The sequence below is a fragment of the Cygnus olor genome, chromosome Z, assembly GCF_009769625.2.
Source record: "Cygnus olor isolate bCygOlo1 chromosome Z, bCygOlo1.pri.v2, whole genome shotgun sequence".
Classification (NCBI taxonomy): domain Eukaryota; kingdom Metazoa; phylum Chordata; class Aves; order Anseriformes; family Anatidae; genus Cygnus; species Cygnus olor.
Genome location: NC_049198.1, coordinates 21,186,845 through 21,208,889, shown reverse-complemented (window position 1 = coordinate 21,208,889; position 22,045 = coordinate 21,186,845). Strand labels below are relative to the sequence as shown.

The following is a 22,045-nucleotide window of genomic DNA, read 5'->3' as shown; positions in this document are numbered from 1 at the left end:
AGTCAAATGCCAGAAATTGAACTGAATTTTGAATGAAGAAACCTAAAACTCCAGCATTCTCTGGGATGAAAACTGATTCAATTTTCCTTCAGACTGGCTTCTTATTGTTCATTTACATTTTGAAAGAGACTTTCTCCCTTACAAACAGCTTCACTACCTCATTCGAAGAAGAAAGCAAACAGCCTGCAGACCACTGAGAAACAAGCACGGGCTATTTAACAGCCTACAGAATAAGGCCTCAGAGATAAGGGATTTCTTCACCTGAGTTAGAGATTCCTACAAAGCACACCTCCCATTAAAGCTCTTTTGCCTCATACTTTGTAAAAAACACTTATCTAGGAAAATCCCTATTAGCTTGGTATTTTCCACTGTGAGAAAGGAAACAGCTGTCCTCACATTTATTTCAACAGGAACCTGGGGAATTCAACCAAGAACACTTTGCACCCTGGAGGAGCAAGCTATGCTCTGTAAGCATGCACTATTTTAATTAACAGTACAGGTTGCTATCAGCTACACAGTAGCTATATTTGCTCCTTTCAAGCTTCATGAAGGATCCCTAATTGCCAGAAAAATTTTGTAATTTTAACTGGGGAGGAGGGAAGGGAGAAAGGTGTTTGACACTACAAAGGCACAGCCTTTTCATCTGCTGCAAGGGCTAATTATGGTCAATCTACTTGGGTGGTGGTGGGGAGGGGGTTTACATTAACCAAGATGTAAAACATATTGTAAGCATAGTACTCATTAACTGTTCCCTATTCCCCCCACAAGCTTGCAGATTGATACGAGAAGCACACAGAGAGGCCCTTTCAAGTTACTTCTGTTTCCAGCTTCTTTTTCCCCCCTTCTCCTTTTTCCCTTGAAATGGGACAAAGCTTCTTCCTACCAGATACAGGTAGTTGCAATGTTTATCAAGTATATAATCATTAAATAATACTGTTTTTATAATGTAAAACACATATGAGGGAAAAATAAAGGGCCTATGTTTACTGTGATTTGAAAAAAAATCAAACCTGGATTAAAGTTCAATGACAATACAGATGAGATACTAGGTCTCATTTTCATAGACGAGGAGGAAATAGCCTTGCAAACCAATCAAATATCTTTTAAGAAGTCTACAGGTTGTGTCAAGAAACACATTGGGAAGTTGTATGAGTGGATTCGGAAAAGAAAGGGACACTGTATTTTAGATTAAAGCTGAACTGTTGATACTGCTCATAGTAAAACCTCAGCTCAGAAGGAAGGCAGTATTTAAGCAGTTACCCCCTTCAACTACATCCAATCCAGGTCAGCAGCAGAACAAAGAACAGCATAAAAGTATGGTTTATAATTACCCTAAGGTTTCCTAAATTATGGGAACAACAGCTAGTTTGGTAAGCAGCAAGAATTATCAAGAGACAGGCCCAGAACCAGGTTTATAAGATTCTAACTGACAACAGCATAGAAGCTAATCAGTCTAGGATCCAGTTCCAAAGATGCAATTGACACATTCGTTATTATTATTATTATAAAAAGGATCTCTTACACTATCTAAAAAAAATCACTTTGTCTCTACTGAAAAAACATCACAAACATTTAGGGTAGCTTGAATGTGAATGATCTCAAATCTTTCATTTCAAAGCTTGCATATTCTGTCAGATAAAAATATTGAACTTTTTGCAAAGGAAAAAACACAGACCACATATGTTGTGATTAAGTAGTAATATACCTTTCTCATTCTGTTTGACATTTCCAGCTCATTCAGCTACTTTTTCAGTATTTTTATTATCTCAATGTTTTATACAAACATTCAGAATTTTGAATTTCATTTACATAGCTACTGTAAAAAAAAAGTTTTACCATCAGCTTAACAAAACACATCATAATAAATTGTTAGTGGTGCAATTGTTATATAAGTAAATAAAATGGTCCTTGTGTCCGCTACAATTCTTCCTCAGTCTACCAGGGAGGAAAAATTCTCATTGGAAAACACACCTTTCTCCTCTAGACATTAAAAGGAAGAGGAGGAAATTTTTTCTGCTTTTCTGTTTGCCAGGATGAAGCAGCAAACACCAAAAAGAAAGGGAGAAGCTTCATTTCATACCTTTACTGGTGTACACTTGTGAAAGATTAATTTTTTATTCTTATTTCATTAGCCAGGGGAAGAGGTAGAAAGGGACAAATGGAGATTAGACACGTTATGAGCAATGTAAATGAATTCTTTTTTCTCCCCTAGAAGTTGCACTGTGCTATGAAGCTCCTAAAATGGTAATGACACATCTAAAATGATATTTCCAGGGTAATCCTATGGCTGACCGTAAATGTGATAATGAACTTTACAAATGGGAACCTAGTTAGGGACTGTGACTAAGTTACTAAGTGGAAACTTATGGACCATTTTGCGTCATGAGGGAAGGCACTAAAAGGAATTCTAAATGGGTTCCCTAATGATTTAAATAGTTAGGCCATACGAATGACACGTGTACATGGATGCATCTATTGCCTAGTAGGAACACCTAACTTTAAAAGCTGCTAACTGCCAAGGGCACTTCCCTGCAGATGCACAATGTACCTCTCAATTCTTTGCTACAGTGAAACACAAAATTGTTAGCAAGACAGATATTAGAGGATGACTCTTCTCCAGAAGATGTTGTCAACTGCCCCAACACTCCTTCCAGACACAACTCTTAAAATATCCTTTTACATTCCACCACTGTAGATTGTGAGACTCATGCCTGAAAAACAATTCCTACAGGAGCTTTCCATCTACAGGTGGAAAGGAGACACGTTCAGGTGGAACCATAGTCTTCTGGAGAGAGCAGCCAGGGAACACAGAGCCTAACAACAGAAGACCCATCCCTCCCAGATTTGAGGATTGGGCTTGTTTTGTGCACCTTCATCCACTCTCTCTCAAAAAAAAATCCTCTCTTATATGGACACATTAACATTTCTACTGATGAAAAGCTGGTTAACTAGCTTTGACTGGAATTATCGCCTGGGTGCTAATAAAGCCCATTATTACTGAAGACATCCATATAAAATTGAAAATTTAGAAATACAGAACTTAAGACTACAGAACCTACTACTGTGGAATCACAGACAGTGACAAAAAAAGCAACAAATTTAACACTTATCACAGGGAATTACATAGGGAAGGCAGAAAGTAACAAAAAGGTACTAAAGAGGAAAATTAATTAGCCACAAAAATAATTAAGCATGAATTTAAGAGTTGTCAGTGTTTTCCCTTCTTAGAAGATATTCGCATGTTACATTTAATTAATATCTGACTAGAAAAGTACAGATAAAGTACTTTCTACTGATGCAACCCAAAATAGTTTAAGCTTTTGCTCAAGTAGCTGAATTAAGTGCTCCATAAACTAAAAGTATATCGTGTGTTACACAGTAGATTAGAATAAAATATTGTGATGCAACAGAAATTAATCTCAATGAAACTGAGATTTTGTTACATTCAATAAAAACATGTAGCAAACAACAATAGAGGCACACAGTGAAGACTTCCGCTGTCACACCCATACAAGTACAGTCAAGGTCTATATTTGTATTGGCAGCAGAAAGTATCTGTCATTCCTGGAAATGCACTGGAGATGTACAAACAGGATGACAGGGAGTGGAACAACATGATCATGCACATCAGCTACACTGGCAGAAGGAAGGCTAGCTGGACCAAGAAACCCTGCAGCAGTCCTATGCATCTGGAGAAGTCCTGGTCTCCAGGATGGACTTTGGAACAGCAAGATACTTCTATGCAACTATGAAGTTGAATCAACATCTTGACTATCAAAACATTGCTCTCCATTTTTCACTGTGCAAAATGATCTCCCTTTAAATTGTGCTGTTGATAAACCAAGTGACTGAAGTCTCTAGGGTGCATACCTGAAGACAAACAGTATCTGCAAAAACAGGTACACTCAGCTAGCTGAAAATTTTACTGGATTGGAGCATTTTGAAACTATTTTTAAGACTTTTTCCTTAATAAAACTTGAATTACTGGAGGAACAAGAAAAAAAATCACAAATTCAGGTTGAAAATACACCCACATAACACTAGATGCAACCTAACAGTAATGTAAAGAGAACATTAATATCCTAAATAAATGTTAAAATACATGCAAAACAAAAATATCCATCATTTAAAGCATAATCATAAAATAAGGTCACTAAGAAACATAATTTGAAGAACTGACACTTCTAAATATACATCACAAAAACAACTATCTTCAGCAATCAAGCTATAGTTATGTACTTAAAGTATAGTAGATTTCTTCTGTTTACACCCCTCATTGAGCCAGACTCTCTGAAATTTTACTATATAGATGAGAATCTTTTATAGACAAAAATTAATCAACTCCATTACCCTAGACACTATAAACTTGTTCAAGTTTTCAATCCACTAGAAATTTAGCTTCCCTATTAGCTATGACCATAAAATGATACAGATGCACACAAAAAATCACTTTTTAATATATTCATTATACAGATTGAATATACATATTTGTATGTTAAAATGTCAGATATGAACACATTTTGTATCATTTAAATTTGTTTTCATTAAGAGTTTCAACATGTTAGCTGTAAATATGCTCACATTTTTCTCTGCGATGATTAATGGAGGCAGAACAGAAATTATGCTTTAGAATAAATACAGTAAGCATTATTCTCTTCCCATTCCCCCACATTTCTTGCCTCCACGATCCTGCTAAAAACTGACATTTAACTTTAAGTTAGCTATGCAATTTCTACAGAAACTTAATACCAGTAAGTACTGCAAAACAAATCAACATACTTTTTACTGCATACATATTTGAATCATAGAAATAATCTTACAACAAGGAAAGATGATAATATACCTATCCAGGTCAGATTTAAATGACATCTAATAAAAAAAAAATCAGAACATTCAGGAAGCAAATGATGATGCAGAACCCAAATTATACCATTTGCTACAATTCTATCAATCAGCTGATTTTCGTCAGTGAAAGATTATTATTATTTTTTTATTTTTTTTAGAAAATTGAGTTCTTGACTTCTTGGCATTTCAGATCACCAAAAAAAAAATCAAATCAAATGAGGTTAATTACAATGATGAATGTTCAAACAATATGACCTGTGCCTGACTTTCTGATGCTGTTCGCTTGAGCAACCTAATTTGGTCCAGTTCTGGATGTCCCACTGAATTCTCAGTTAGAGACTGCACTGGATTAGTTATGTTGTATCTGCCAGGCTGATAAAAACCATAATATTCTATTCTCTTTTCCCCTGAGTTTTCCAGCACCTTTAGTTTCTGTCTAAACCAAATAATTTTATAGGTTAGGAACAGGATAACAGCACAAGCCAGAATGAAAAAGGCTAGCAAAATGTCAAAAGCCTGACTCAGCTTTTCAACCTGTTGCGTACAAAGTACAGATGTTTCTAATGATACAGGAGCAGCATCTGTTGGAAATAAACCTTTTCCTTCTACAGTTCTGTTAACAGGTATAATCCGTGCTGGTATTTTTACTGGTGATATTGATAACGTAGTTGCCTGTGATGGAATTTCAGCAGCATTTTCTTCATACGGCAAAGGGTTAGCAGATGTAGCTGTAGTTCCTTCCCAGAAAGTAACGTATTTTGTATCCACATTAACAAACTGTTCCAATGTATTCTGCCTGTGTACCTTATGCCATGCCATCAGCAAAGTGGTAGGGCTGTGATGGATTTCTGTAGATCCTAGATTCCACGCTGCTTCTGGGCTGGCAGTGGGGCTACTGCAGTTTGCAAACTGAGTCCACCTAATATAACGCAAAGGTCTGCCACGCATACTGAGGGGATTTTGACAGTGAATTTTAACAGAAATAGGAGATGATGCTAGCCAATTCAGCAACCCAAGCATTTTGCAGCTACAGTTCCAAGGGTTGTAGTTTACCTGTAGATGAGTTAAAGACACCAGGGGCTTCAGCACTTCAGGTTGCAACTCTGTAATATTATTAAATGCTAAACTGAGTATTTTAAGTGACTGTCCCATTTTTTCAAAGGTACCATCACCAATACTGGTTATTTTATTTCTGTCTAACTGCAGATACATTAAATTGTTCAATAAAGTAAAAGTACTGGAATTTATATTTTCTAAATCATTATAACTTAAGATTAACTGACTAAGATTATTTAATCCAAAAAAACCATTTGCAGAAATCTCTTTTAGCTTTACACTTTTTAAAGACAAATACTTAAGCTTGTTAAGTCCTCTAAATGCAAAATGATGCACTGACTGAATAGGATTGTGAGACAAAGAAAGTCTTTCAAGGTTTTTGAGCCTTCCAATGGCATTTGATGGCACAAGTGTTAAATTGTTACCTTCAAGGAACAAATATACAAGGTTTTCAAGATGATAAAATGCTGAATCTGATATCCGTGAAATCTTATTATTGGCTAGATTAAGCGTTTGAAGACTTATCATTCCTAAGAAAGTTCCACTTCCAAGGACACTGAGGCGGTTTCTTTGAAGTGTTAAATATCTAACAGAAAGGAGATCACTAAATAATCCTCTGGAAACAAAAGCTATTTGATTATTCTGAAGGTATAAATAACGAAGATTGGAAAGACCTTCAAAGGTTCCTGGATCCAGGCGTTTAATATTATTGTTATCTAGATGCAGGTAGCACAGATTAGGGAGTTCCACAAAAGCTTTTGGATGTACATATGAAATACTGGAATTTTCCATGTAAAGTGCAGCAAGCTTCTGAAGACCTCTTAATTCATTTGGAATGACATGCGATATATTATTCCCACTGAGGTATACAAGAATTGCAGTTTTGGGGAAGTTCCGGGGGATGCTTGAAAGACCCAAGTTACGACAGGTAACTTGTCTCCCTGTGCAGAGCTGGCAAACAGCTGGACAGCCAAGTACCTCCTTCTGGAGGAGCAGCAAAAGAAAACCATTAAGGAGATATGGTAATGCTCCTGTGCAGGGTGGAAAACTTTGCAGTCCACACATATCCCTGTCTTTGTCCTTCTCACTCATCTCTGACTTCGCTAGTAGAGATAAAAAAAAATTATGAATATTATTCATTTGAAATTATGGATTCTACTTGTACATTCTTTAAAAATACAGGCATTACTTTCAAGATTGTTATTTCATATATTCTCCTCGTGATGCCAAATAATCAATTTCAAAATAAAACTTTTAAGTATCATGATTTTGAATTACATGGAAACAAATTTCAAAGTAAATGAACAGTGAAACAAATATACTGTCAAAATAGCTGGAAAATATGTAACCGGTTGCAGCATAAAAGCTGCCAAAATGATGGATTCTAGTAGATTCAAGATACTGCTCATTATTTATTTTTAACAGTTAAAAATGACCAGGAACTTTTTCAATAGCCATCAAGTAAAAGTGCCAACTAAAACACTGTTCCTTTCATTTGCGGATCATTTTTAATTTGAATTTTGCTTTTATAAAGTTGTGTTACATTCAAAATAAGCAAAAACAATTCCTTACCCCAAATCTGAAGTTCATTATTTCCGTTATTTACTTGTTTTGCAGTTTGTTAGGCTGTTACCAGTTGACTGACTATACTTATCTGCGAAACGTTAGTAAAAGCACTATTGTCGGGTGCTACAACTCTCACGTTTTTCCCCTGGATTTGTAACTGCTCACTCAGGAAACTAAGAAAGAAGTGGTTAAATTGAGGTTGCCATGGATACAGGAAACTGTCAGACAGGAAGTCATTTTATCTGTGCTTCAGAAGCATTGTTGGAAAGGAAATCTCAACTATTTGTTTCTAGAAAACCAAGAACTATCCTAGTTTGTAACTGTTGCCTTATTTTTTTTTTTTTATAAAACTACTGATTTTAAGTAGCAGAGCTCTAAAGAGTTTTTTCGAATATAGTTAGTTATAGCTATTACGATAAAGCATACTTACTTGTAACTACTATTGCCTTATCTGTAAATCCCAGCCAGAAAACAAAACATTCTATTAAACAAACAAACAACATTTATATTGTTCCATCTCTGTCTACCGAGCAAAATCGCTCCTCACGTAAGCAAAGTCCTGTGAAATATAGAACAGCAAGGTCTGGAAGGCAAGGCCTGAACCCCTGGCATGGTACCCGGGGCATGCCAGCCAGGCAAACCCCTCCAGAAAGCCCAGGGAAGCCTAGGAAATCTTGGAGATGAGAACTTCACAACACAGTACTAAAAAGCTGTGTATTACATTTACATTACATATATAATTTACATATTCATGTATTTTGCAATAATAATATTATTACACTGTATTTCTTGATTTTCTTGATCTTGATTACACTCGATCCAGGCACTTAGTTAAGTTTCATGTTAGGACACTTTTTTTTAAGCAGACTTATCTGCACAGGTCTATGTATGTTCTAAAAGCCACATCCTACGTACATGACTTTAGTTTCCTTCAGTGTCCCTTGTGCAAATAAAGACTTTGTGCAAATATGAACTATAAATAGTCCCCTCACTTAAGTACCGGACATTACATCCCCAGTTTATCTGTCACAGGGACTAAACACTTGCAAAATCCAGTGACATATTCAAAGGGGGAGAGGATGAAATAATAAAAAGAGATGTAAAGTTAGAGATTAAATGTAAAAATAGAGTAACTATAAAATCACAGTTTATACTAATATGAGACACCTTGCTTAGCAAAACGAACATGACAAAGCCCATCAATGGCCAAACACAAGACAAACACAAGTCAAACACAAGAGACAAACATAAGACATTACAGGAGAATCAAGTAGCTTCAGCCACAAATACCTCACATCGGAAACATGAGTTCACTTAAGAGGCAAAATGTCATCCAAAATATCTTTGTCTATAAAAATCCAAACTGAAATGCAGGAAGCACATAAGCCAAAGAACAGAATAGATAAAGACACACTTTTGAAGCGTCCTTCCTCCAAATTCTACCTAGAGAGTTTCTAAAGCTTTAAAAAAAGTTTTAACCATACACAACTGGCTTTACTAGCTTTTTATGTTTGAAATATAAAACACAAAACATTGTCAACTGATAAAGCTGTTCAAAAGCACCTTGAGTTGGGAGGAAGGGGAGTGTTTAAAAAAGAGACAAATTTAATCTTTAATTCTACCACTGTCAATCTCTCTTAAAATATCTAAACGAAATTAATAAATCAGCAGAACCAGTAGAATTGGTCCATGGGCCAATTTAGACAGACATTATCAGTTACAACCCAGAATTTGAACTGCATTTGGTTCTTTATTCTGAGACCATTAAACCAACAGGAAAACTAATTGTTCTTTAGCATTAACTATTCATTTTACATTCGATTTTTTAAACCATATTTAGCATTATTGTGGATGCAAAGGAAAGTAAAATAAAATAGCATTTCATTTCTTTAAAGCAGCAAACACTGAAACAGTTTTGAACAGTTCCCATGATGATTAAGGAAATATCCCAGATATGGGAGAGATCAGTTAGAATAATTGAAAAAGATTACTCAGATCAGATATAATCAAGTGAAGGAACAAAGCAGAGAAAGACTGCCCCAGAATGATAAGTTACTTCATACTCTGACCTACCCTACACTCCATACAGCTTACTTATACTGACATTTACTTGGGTAAAGAAATTTTAAAAGTTATTTCTTACGTGTTGTGTGAAAGAACTCCAAAGGACTGAAAGAAGTAAGTCCTGAGCTAAAAATGTTTTAAAGGACAAATACTAATAGATCTTGTGTTTTCAAAACGGGCAGAAAATTTGGAAGACTAAAATAATTACTGAAATTCCATGGGACATCAAATAGTATGAAAATTTAGAGAAAACAGTAGGGTATGGGCCAGATAAACAAAAGTTGGTGCCCAGAAAGTTGCTGAATATCTGTGGTCTTGTACTAAAGGTGAATTATTGATACCAAAAAAATTTTGATCAAACTCTCAGTACCACAGTGGTCCTGAGTACATCACTGACTTTTTTGATCATCAGGTCCCACATACAAAATTATGAAGAAAAGTGTTAAGGTCATTGATCAATTCACAGTAGTAATTCTGGGGAAAATCTTGTCCAGTACTCTGTAAGAAATGGCACCTAAAGTCCTGCAGATCTGATCTGACTGTAATTTCTAGGTATTATCTCATTAATAGTACACACTTAAAATACTTGAGAGGAGTATCTATTATGGAAAAAGAAAAACAGCATGCTATGTAACTGATACCATCATTTGGGGGAAAACCATTAAAAATTGGTATAGGTATTTCTCAGACTCGCTAGTCCATGAAAAAAAACGAAAATTCCGTCATTAGTTTAAAACTACTAAGACAGCACTTAAGCAGAAAAGCCCCAAACTGTTCATTAAAAAGAGCTTTGGCACCTCCAACAGTGACATATTTTATGCACATATTTTGTTTTCCAGTGATAGAAAGATCAAGTTTATTTACGAATATAGATAGTTTCACATGGCGATACATTTATTTTTGAATTCTGAAGTGAATTTTATCTTAATACGTTAACATTATTGAAGCTCCTTGTGTCGTTTCTTTTAGCATATTAAAATCTAGTTCAATGACTCCTTGCCAATACAAGCATGAAGTCTGAGCAACAGTAATTTGTCAAATTCTTCATAAAATGAAATGTCAAAGCAATTGAAAGAACACACAAGCATTATACCTAGTACAGCCTTTCCAAGCGACCTCTATTTTCTCACTAGCCAATACTAGATAAAAGTATGATTCAGGTTAAGAATTTAATAAGAATAAAATAGTCATCCAACTCAAAATTATGAAGAGCAGAAAAACAAGTTCAAGTACAAAAGTTACAAATGCAACAAGTTCAAATGCAAGTTCAAAAGTTACCCACCTTTAAAATGTATTAAAGCCAGTTTTTGAAAAGGGATTTCATTTTCAATCATTACAAAGTTATGTTAAGCTCACACACTGAAGGAAAACCAATTCTTATGACTGCAACTATTCTTTTGAGCTTGTAAGAGTGAAACTGTCCATTTCCATCCCACTACATTATTTCACAAGAAATTGTATAGCACAGTAAAACTATGCAGGGGCAAAAGTTAAAAACGACCTGCATGTGATGCACTGTTCATATCCCAACACAGAATTCAGAAGAAAAATCTCAAGATCAGCTATTCTCCATTACCATTTCCCTTTATTTCTTTGCTATTGGAATGGTCAGTCCCCAAAAGAACTGCGCTCCTCCAACCCTGCTTATTTTCCATCTTCTCTTTGCTATTACCACTCTGATAATTCAGCAAGTACCTCCTCTTACAGGCCTTCTGCTTTTTTTCTTCACAGGTGGGCTAAGATGCACCTTGTTTTACTTCCAAATAGTTACCACTTTCTACCCACATCTTTCTCTTATGTTAAATGTTAATTTACAAGCTACAAACACACTGCTTGGGTAGAATAGCCATCAACATTTAATCTCATTTTCACCTGGTTTCTTTGATCCAGTGACACCTGCTATGGACATCTTGCTGATGTTAAGATAACAGGCCTCAACCCCCTACCCCCACTCTCCTTTTTTTCCTCATTATCATTTCGAAAAAGTCTTGATTTGCTCCTTCAGTTACTGAAAATTTTTCCATTCCACTGAGCACTACTCCACTCTTATATAACAGCAACTGTGATTATCATAAAGGGAAGACACAGGCACGGAAGCTGTGATACTAAATTAATAACCCAGAAAAAAACATTCCTGTTTAATAAAGGCACAGTATTAAACGTTTATACATGTAAACATTTATCACAAAACCCATTTCAATCTTTGTAACTTATTTTCCCTTTTATCCTTGGCATTTATATGCATATTTTTATTAAGTTATGAAAAGCAGGTTTTGCAACATCCTGAGAAACAATAAGAAGAAAACTACAAAATTATTTTTCCCATTGAGAATAAGAAACTACACATACACCTCCCTTTTAGAAATCTTACTTCACTTTAAACTCTAGAAAAAATGACAGAAAGCTCGTACAAAGCTAAGAGTAAAACTCTTACCTAGCAATAATTATTACACCAAAAAACATTTCTTATGCAAACCAACAAGAAAAAAATAAAGTCAGAGCGAGCAGTAACCTTGTGAATAAAACAATAACAAAGACTGGCCATTAATGAAATGCAGAGATGTAATATGCTGAAAAAAAAAGTATTTTTAGCTTTAGCCTCTAACTATTCACTACAATAATTAGTGAACTCTGATCAAACTAGAAAAGCAATACAAGATATAGTTAATATGACTGCAATTAAAACCCAAAGATTTAAAGAACTCGATTCAAATAATTTCCCAAATTTCAACCAGAGTAGCTAATTAACTTTCTGGAAACTGATTCAAACCTAAATCCAATTGTACAGCTCTCAGCAGCATGCTGCCTAACTTACCATACAGCACGGCCATGCACTTAGCATTAGCAACTGACAGCTTCTAAAAATTTTAGAAAAGGAATGCATGAGCGACTGGTACCTTCCCTGAAAACTACTACAGAGAATACGTGTACACAAAAACCAAACGCTACTTCTCCTTTAAAAATACAAATATTCTTTACGCTCCCACACTAGACATTCCTTCACAAAACATCAAGTTTTGGTATTTCAAACAGTCACTTCCCCACCATTTTGATTAAGAAACATTGATTTTTAGGACACTACTTATTTGCAGAAGTACTTGTAGTGACATGGGTTGTGTTGTTAACCAGTTATGGCACCTTATTCAATCTTAAAAGTCCTGCGCTGCTAAGTCACCAGAAATCTCAGCTGCTCTCCAGCAATCTCAAACATCATGGAATATATGGCAAGATGACGAGCAGATGTACCAAAACAGATTAAAACAAACAGGTGGAAAACTAGCTACAAGTTTCTATTAACTATTTTTTAAAACCTATTACAATCTTGTGATTTCTGACTTACCTGACTTTAGCCAGGTAAATACATTTTTGCTTGTTCAAAAATGTATTTGCAAGCATGTAAACTGCATATTACAAAGGATAAATAGTTTGAAGAAAGCTATTTTGACCATGTCTCAGAGTGTTTTCATATGACGTTAACATAGCAGCAATTTAAGATTTATATTATATTTTTATGGTAAATAACAAGGTTACATTGTGTGACTTTTAACAGCACTTAATCAGCATTTAATCACCAGCCAATTGAACACAATGGTTTCAACAGAATTTGCTATGATAGACACAGCAACTTAGTTAAAGGTTCAAGAATGGCATGGCTCATCTGAGACCTTCCAAATCCAGTCATGTGTTTCCAAAATCCCCTTTTTAGGGTGAATTACTCACCCTGCTTCATTCTCAGCATTTGTCTGCAGACGAGGTTGTTCCTCAAGGAGTCAGCCCCGAGATGTGCTTCTCAGGGGTACCCTGAGAGGTATCCCAGCTCAGGGGGAGATCAAGGGTGCAGCCTCCTGCAGACCCTAGAGAGCTAAAAGGGGCTCTTACTCAGGACTGCTATTTAGAGGACTGTGAGACTGACTAACAGTACTATCATCCTGGCTATGGTACAGATAAGGCAATTTCAGTATTTTCCACCAACCCTGCAGAATGTATGGCTCTGGTACTGCCCAGAGCCTGAGCAGCAGGGTTGGAGACACGATCAGGGAGTGCCTATTTGTACTCACCCATTACGCCTGCTGCTCACTGGCAATGGAGGACTGACATAACATCACTTAGTCCTGAACTGCAGCTGAACTTCACCACATAGATCAAGCCAGCCACAATCCCTGGAGAGCTCAGATTGGCTTTTCTCTAGCTGCTATATATTTATAAGAAAAAGCGACTGACTCGTAGTCAAGCTCAGATTCCTTACCATGTTCTGGAACTCCAAATTGCAAGGAAGGATCACATCGAGGCCTACCATGGCTCGGAAGCCTGAGCAAGACTTATGTCAAGTGCAGGAATAGAGTGCATCTGCCACAGACCATTAACAACTTTTGCTGTCTTTTATATAATTAAAAGGTTTTATTTTAGGGTGGAATAGATTTATAAGAGTTTTAGGAAAGATTCCTGAAATCCTGTATTTATATAGGTCAAACAAAAACAAGATACTAGCTGCAGTCAATCCCTTATGACTACAGTTTAACTTTATTTTATTTTTCAGTAGCTCAGTTGCATTTAGTGACATAATCCCTTCACATTATTTGGTACACTTTGCAAGCAAGCCTTATAGGCCTTACCGGAAATGTTCCTGACCAGTCCATAATAAAAACCAGTCCATAATAAAAACTCAGGTGTGGTGAAAAATTAATGAAGTTTTTGAACAAGGGAAGTTTAAACAGTATGTCCAATCTGCATCCTCTAATCAATGCTTTGATGTCAAATACTAATTATGTAGGTGAACACACATTTCACTAAATAAATAAAAAAAGAAGTGGGGAAGAAAGGGCAATGGCTTCAGTAGGGTATCCTTGTTTCTTTATTGAGATGATAAAATTAGTTATGTAACAAATTCTGACTTTATAAATGAGGATATAACTACCCTGAAGGAGAATATGACATTATTCTTACATTATTGGGTTCATGAGGGGTAGATCCTGCCTAACAAATTTGATTTCCTTTTATGATACGATCACCCATCTAGTCGATCAAGGCAAACCAGCTGATGTCATCTTTTTGGACTTCAGCAAAGCTTTTGACATGGTTTCCCATAGGATCCTACTGGACAAAATGTCCAGCATACAGCTAAACAAAAACATCATACGATGGGTGAGCAATTGGCTGACGGGCAGGGCTCAAAGGCTTGTGGTAAATGGGGCCACATCTGGCTGGTGGATGGTCACTAGTGGGGTCCCTCAAGGCTCCATTTTAGGGCCAGTCCTCTTCAATGTTTTTATAAATGATTCGGATGTAGGACTGGAAGGTGTTTTGAGCAAATTTGCTGACACCAAACTTGGGGGAGTTGTGGACTCGGATGAGGGTGGAAAGGCCTTGCAGAGAGATCTGGACAGATTGGAGAGCTAGGCAATCACCAACCGCAAGAAGTTTAACAAAAGCAAGTGCCGGGTCCTGCACCTGGGACGGGGCAACCCTGGCTATACATAGACTGGGCGACGAGACGCTGGGGAGCAGCCCTGCAGAGAGGGATCTGGGGGTTGTGGTTGACAGCAAGTTGAATATGAGCCAGCAGTGTGCCCTGGCAGCCAGGAGGGCCAACCATAACCTGGGGTGCATCAAGCACGACATTACTGGTTGGTCGAGGGAAGGGACTGTCCCGCTCTACTCTGCGCTGGTGTGGCCTCACCTCGAGTACTGTGTGCAGTTCTGGGCACCACAGTACAAAAAGGACATTAAACTGTTGGAGAGTGTCCAGAGGAGGGCAACGAAGATGGTGAAGGGCCTAGAGGGGAAGACATATGAGGAGCGGCTGAGGTCACTGGGCCTGTTCAGCCTGGAGAAGGGGAGGCTGAGGGGGGACCTCATCGCAGTCTACAACTCCTCGCGAGGGGGAGTGGAGAGGCAGGTGACCTATTCTCCATTATCACCAGTGACAGGACCTGCGGGAACGGTGTTAAGCTGAGGCAGGGGAAGTTTAGGCTGGACATCAGGAAGAGGTTCTTCACCGAGAGGGTGGTCGCACACTGGAACAGGCTCCCCAGGGAAGTAGTCACTGCACCAAGCCTGTCTGAATTTAAGAAGCGATTGGACTGTGCACTTAGTCACATGGTCTAAACTTTTGGGCAGACCTGTGCGGTGCCAGGAGTTGGACTTGATGATCCTTATGGGCCCCTTCCAACTCGGGATATTCTATGATTCTATGATTATTATATGACTTTCCTGTGATGGCTATATGTAATATTAGGACATAACCTTAAGAGGAAAATTAAATTTCTAACAAAGTAACTTTAAAAAATGACAAAGAAAAACTTCTGTAATAACCTAGTGAAGATTTATAATTGCAGACTATAAGTGCTTGTACTTGCTGAATGCCAATTATAATTGGCAGAAATCACATTGGCTGACATATCAGATTTGATACACAATGAAAAAATGCAGACATTCGTTTACACGAAGATTAGATACAAGTAGAGCAACCTGAAGAACCTCTTCAGCTCTTAGCCTCTTCTTTGCAGTAGTTTTTCCAGTCAAATATATTTGAATCAAAGGGAAAGAGTGAACACTGGAATCTGGAAATACTACTCAAGTGCCATAAATTAAAAAGAAAAAAGACTGGATAGATTCAAATGCTTTGTATTTCATACTTAGCAAAGTAAAGTCTCCGCTATTTTGGAGCTGTACCACTCTACACTGGTATGTCTAGCAAGAATGAGCATACTCTCAAGCACCAAAATTAGTTGACCTTTTTTGGAAGGCACTGACTTTGAGAATTTATAGCAGAAATAAATTAAAAACAGACAAAATACATTTCACAGGTGAGCTCTTAAAGAACCCTCAGGAACAGTAAGAAGTGGAACAAAGAAGCCCATTAGGAAATTACTACCTGCTTATTCTAACTTTAAATTGATTGTCTTAGTATTATTTAAGTCTTTAATATTTTGACGTAACTTCCTACCATTGGTTCTGTTGCTTTTTTTTTCATTAACCTCCCCAAACTGTATTTTATGAAAGTAACACATCTTTCCCTACACAGCATCATGAGAAATTTGAAAAAGAAATTCAACTGTAGTACCAGACTACTATGGTTTAAATTGATGGAGTAATCACAACTGCTCTCCACTTGAAAATGCTCATCAGGAATCAATATTAATAAGAGGTTACAGATGCCCTCTATTCAGATTTGGATAATTTATGTACAGCATGGTTCTATTTTATAGAAATAACTCTTCATGGATATCACACTGCAAATTCTATATTGAAGCTTACATTGACCTTTATTTAAGATCTAAAAAAAACTACAACCACTTTCACAGAAAACAGTGAAAGGACAAGTATCAGAAGTGAGCAAAAACCTGCATGGCCTTAGAAGCATCATGAAACAAGAACAAATCCAATCCATTTTACTCTGACACATACTCTCTAAGACTGCTAACGGAGAGTGGGTAACTAGCAGAAAAGCATGCTGCTTCTTTTGCCCTTTTTTTTTTTCCTTCAGTGAAAGCAGAGACTGATTATATCTGGGACCTCTTAAAAATCCAACCTGGACTATGAATCCCAGATGTTCCAAGCCTACTGCTCAGTATAAGCAAGCCATAGAGTCTAAGCTAGCAACATTACATAGGACAGCACAATCTACAATGATCTCTTGTCAATAGACACCTGTGTAAAACAAAGTGTGCTCCCAGACAAAATGATGTGATACAAAATCCAGCAGTACTCAGTTCAGGCCAAAGAATTATTGCAAATCCCATGGGATACATGTATCAGTCACCCAAAAACGCTAACAATTTGAGTGCCCAGATTCAAGACAGCAAATGAAGATAATTAGGTAACACTTCGTTTATGCAAAAAAAACAAATGAGTAAAACCAGGAAATTACTGCAAAGTGAAAAGGTGCTGCAACACTACTCAGGAAAGAAACGGTTATTGTTCTTTTTAATATATTTTTTTTTTTGAATATGAACTTCTAAAGACTAACACAATGTGCAGCTGCAAGTAGGAAGATAAACAGGATGCTGGATTGAAGGACTATAAGCATACATGATAAAATGCAGTGGTACTGTTGCTACTAAAGATCTGTCATTCCATATGATGATATTGCTTACAAGACAGCTATAGTTGGGCTAATAAACTGTTACTTTATAACCTGCTTAGGCCAACGATTTGGCCTGAGAACCACTGTGACCTACAAGTGCAATGTAGCGATTTCCATCATATCCACTCTAAAATCCTTTACTAATGCTAGGTGCAGTACAGATACCTATTTTCTCTATAGTGAAATCCTGAAACCTGCTAGCAGTACCCGCTATGGGAGTGAGCTGAGGGTGCAAACCTGCTCTGCAACAAGCAGAAATGTATACATGGCTTTCCTGAGCAAGTCTGCCTCACTGCCGTCCTCAGGAGACAAAATCCTGTTCAGCCTCAGCAGCTGAGAAATCTTGAACTGGCTTAGGAAATCCAAAGAAATGTCTAATCAGCAATCTGTTTGGAGAGGTAATTCAAAAGGCAAAATTACATAGCTTTTCTTGAGAAGGTTGTTTGTAAGAATTTAAGTATCCTGTTTAAATACAGTAGTTTAATATATTTTTGCCGAACTCTGCAAATTGACTTGCAAAAGAACATATTTTTTAACATGAGTTTCAGATGTGAGATACAGCAACCATATGTAATATAATTTCTACGAAATGCCAAAAACAGTGACTCACGTTGTTAGGTAGAAGGAACAAGTGCTTGACAGAATCAATTTCACATATTCAGTCTGAAGGTATGTTTGGCTCTGGCAGTCTATTAGTTGTACAGTAAAATTTTTGTAGCCTTTATAAAGATATGCCCACTGAAGAGAAGCTTTTTTTTTTTTGAGAAGAGGCATTCTTAAGTAATCTGAATATCTGAAAACTAAAGCTGTCATTAGCAGAAGTTTTATTGCATTGAGAACTGCCAAAAATAATTTGCTCTTGCAGCAGGAAATTTGGAACAGCTGAAGGTAGTTCAAAAATAACAAGGTTATCTAAAGCAAGTTTTTTCCCTCCTCTCTTTACAAGAAACTTCACAGGAAGACAGGCATGTACTTCAGCAACTTAAATTTTAGCTAATACCACTAAGAATGTTTCAAATACATTCATAAGTTTTAACACTTATGTCTGCTGAAAAGAACAAAAGCTTTCTCAAACCAGCTGCTTGGTTCACCTTTGGCTAAATATCTGTCCTGATGATCTGGGGAAAAAAAATGAAAGCTTCTGTGCACACTAAAAGAAATGAAACCGCTAAGTTATACATATAAGAGTTCCTTGATTTTTAGGTACCAACTACATACTCTACAGCTTTACAAATACTAACATAGCTTTAGGATTTGTAAGTAACATCTAAATTATCATTGGAAAATACTTCAGACTTTTCAAGAAATCTAGCAGACCAAATGTTAACTCATGCAATACTGTATTCCTGACTTTCAAAGCAAACAAGAATACTCTGAGGGTACATATGACCTGAGCTCTCACCTAAACATGTATTACAAATGAATCCCTGTAGTGACAATTTAAAAGAGTAACTCTATTCAGCATTTTCATTACGAATTCTTTTTTTGTGTGCGCTTTTATCCACCAATGGCCATGGTCAGAGAAAGGGCAATACTATAAGCTAATCAGAGAAAAAACTGTTCCACAGTTTTTCCACAGTAACTCTTCCACTGAATGTCATTAAGTAGAAAAACAGGATGAATGTTACGAACTACCCTCAACCTGAAACAAGACTGAACAAACATTATTCCCTAGAAGGGACATCAAAAGACTAACGAGCCAACTCAAAGAACCACATATCAGAGGAGCAGCTAAGCCAATATTAATATGAGAACGTATGCTAAAAATTATGGTCAAAATTACCGTAGTTTCCTCACTTTTGCTGAATGACATTTTCAAAGAGCTGAAAAAAGTTTATTGCTTTATTACTATGAATCCCAAGAAAAGATTAATATAATGTAGCATCAAAATTTTACCTTTTTAAGCTTCTTTAGCCCTAAATAAAGATGCAATATAACTACTCATATTTGAATATTAATTTGCAATATTGTGAAAGGTCTTACAAACTATCTTAAGGGGCTTTGAAGAATTCTTTTTAATGCATTTTTGCATTCTCTCACCCATTCAACGATGGTAGAAGTGAAAGCAATGCCAAAGCAGACAGTTTTCTTCTCTCTGGCTGAGTGATGTTATCCATGCGATCAACCCACATTTCAATCATGTTACCAAGAATTTGGTCCAACTGCAATGGGAAACAGTTACATAAATGTGACAGAAGTTGAACCAAGTGATGTATTTTTATTTTTTGGTGTGTCCCCCCACCCCCCTTTAAAATTATTAATCGATCATGCTTCCAGGCCTTGAACCACCCTTACCATTGTAACCTTGAAGTTACAAATGCATTTAGTTCACAGACAGAGCACAGATTCAGAACACTGAATTACTCAGTTTTCATATGGGAATCTTAGCACATGTAAACAACGTGAATTTACTCTTTTTAAAAAAACAAAAACAAAAAAACACTTTCACCAGTGGCAGAGACTTGTCTTTTTCTGTTTAAACCTGAAGATAAGAAAATTATTACATTCCTCTTCAAGACATAGCAAAACACTTGTAGCAAAGGAGCCTCAATAACCTGATCACTGAAAACTGAGCACATTGAACCAGCTGTTCTAGAAACCATCACTGGTGAACGATTAAACCACTGTCCCTCATACAAAACCATCAAGGTGCAACAAGGAAAGCAACTCTCACCCTGAAACATCATGCAAACTAAGAGGGCTTATAAAGATCATAGCGGGATACAGCAAGAAGAAAATCTAGAGATTGTATAAAATTTCCGATGAGATGTTTTAAGCAAATTGTGGGAACACATAAAACTTGGTACAGGAGGAGTTCAGGGGAAGAAACAAAGCAGGAGAAAGGGAACATGCCTGTACTGGGGAGGTACAAGCACTGAAAACACAGGGAAATTTTTTTTCACGTCAAAAGAATGTAAGATTTCCACATGAAATACTGTTGAAATACCAAGACAAGCATCCTTACCTCCTGACCCAATTCACATGCCATCTGGTTCAAAAGTAATGAAAAAAAACTTGTATTTTGTAGTAGAACTCTACCCATGACACCCAGGTAAGTAGACATCAACATTGGGTATCTCTGAAACAAAAGTAAACAAGACCAAAGCGTATTTAGTTCAATCGAGTGTTAAAAATACTTAACATACAGCACAGAAATGCATGGAAAACATTTACATGCATCCTTTATGCATTTTATTTAATTAAAATTTTAAATGTTCATAGAACACAATATTGAGCAATAGTTACCAAGGAGTATACTGACACTTACAAAATGAGAAACATGGCAATCCACAGTCTGTTTCACTCAAACAGCCATGACAACAAGCAAAATTATTTTACTATATATATTTAAAAGTCAGCAGCTTGAAAATAAGCAATATACTTCACTGTTAAAAAATAACTCTTAAAATTGATTATGGTTCCAAAATACTGTTTAAAATTTTAGTAACAATAAATATAGCTAATATTTCAGAAGTTGTTACTGCTCTAAGAGAACCTATATGCATTTGCCAAAATCTAGTTTGCAAGTGTCTCAAAATTAACTGGATACAGTAATAAACAACTTAGTTTATTATCTTTTGTTATTTTCATTTTAAAAGAAGCTACAGATAAATCCAACATCTAATAATGTAAATATTTTGCAGAACTGCCTACTGGAAAAACAAAACGCCAACACTTACCTGAAAATGTTAACACATTATTGTTAACCTATTCAAAGCCTTTTTTTTTTTTTTTTTTTAGTTTGTACTGCAAAAATAAAACTGTTAAGCAATATTACTTGGTCTAATCTTGGAAATACGTTAGTTAACTCAATCACAGTAAGAGTCAAATATTGATAAAAAAGCAGATGTTTTGATCGAAGAGGTCAGAAGCATACAGAACTTCACCCACCAGTTCTGCCGGTAAAAATCCTTTTTCCTCCTACTATCAATACTTGGTTAAAGCATATTTGATTTTACTCTTTTCTGTCCAACATGGAAATTTGTTGAAGGCACAGAGAAAAAGAAAACATGTAAGTAAACAAAATATGAAAGTTGCTTCCACCTTACATAAATCATTCTCACATTCTTCAGCTCTTCATATTAGTTACGTCAATTGGAAAAAAAAAAAAGGTCAAGTCATTCCTCTCTCTACATTCCAGCTTGTTTTGCTCTGATGCATGTAGACTTAGAAGTAAGTAGTATATCACAAAAAAGGCACAACAAAAAGCCCTAATACTTACAAAGCATCTAAGTGCTACCAGTGTAGTCATAGCACATTTTCAGTGTTAAAAGTGAAGGAACAGAACAATAAAACTTGTGGTATTTTATTATAATGAACATTAGATGATGAAATAAGTGATGAATAGATTTAACTCTTGTGCTACCATTTTTACTACATATAGACTTTGAAAATAGCTGTCAAAGATCTATCAGATGGACTTAAAAC

General features: G+C 36.3%; 2 protein-coding genes across 11 annotated transcripts in view; both read right to left on the bottom strand.

Moving 5' to 3' along the window:
- IPO11 (importin 11) overlaps positions 1–22,045 on the bottom strand; it is a 104,094-nt gene that overhangs the window by 15,015 nt on the left and 67,034 nt on the right. For all 10 annotated transcript variants that reach the window (XM_040542334.1, XM_040542325.1, XM_040542332.1 and 7 more), the window contains 2 exons: positions 20,583–20,696; positions 19,658–19,779 (listed from right to left, as the gene is read on the bottom strand). In XM_040542334.1, coding sequence (XP_040398268.1) covers positions 19,658–19,779; positions 20,583–20,696 — 236 coding nt within the window. The remainder of the gene's footprint in view (positions 1–19,657; positions 19,780–20,582; positions 20,697–22,045) is intronic.
- Positions 1,829–12,954, bottom strand: LRRC70 (leucine rich repeat containing 70). The gene is made up of 2 exons (XM_040542336.1): positions 7,474–12,954; positions 1,829–7,004 (listed from the first exon to the last, which is right to left on the bottom strand). The coding sequence occupies exon 2, from the start codon at positions 6,991–6,993 to the stop codon at positions 5,071–5,073; it is 1,923 nt and encodes a 640-aa protein (XP_040398270.1). The 5' UTR covers positions 6,994–7,004; positions 7,474–12,954; the 3' UTR covers positions 1,829–5,070.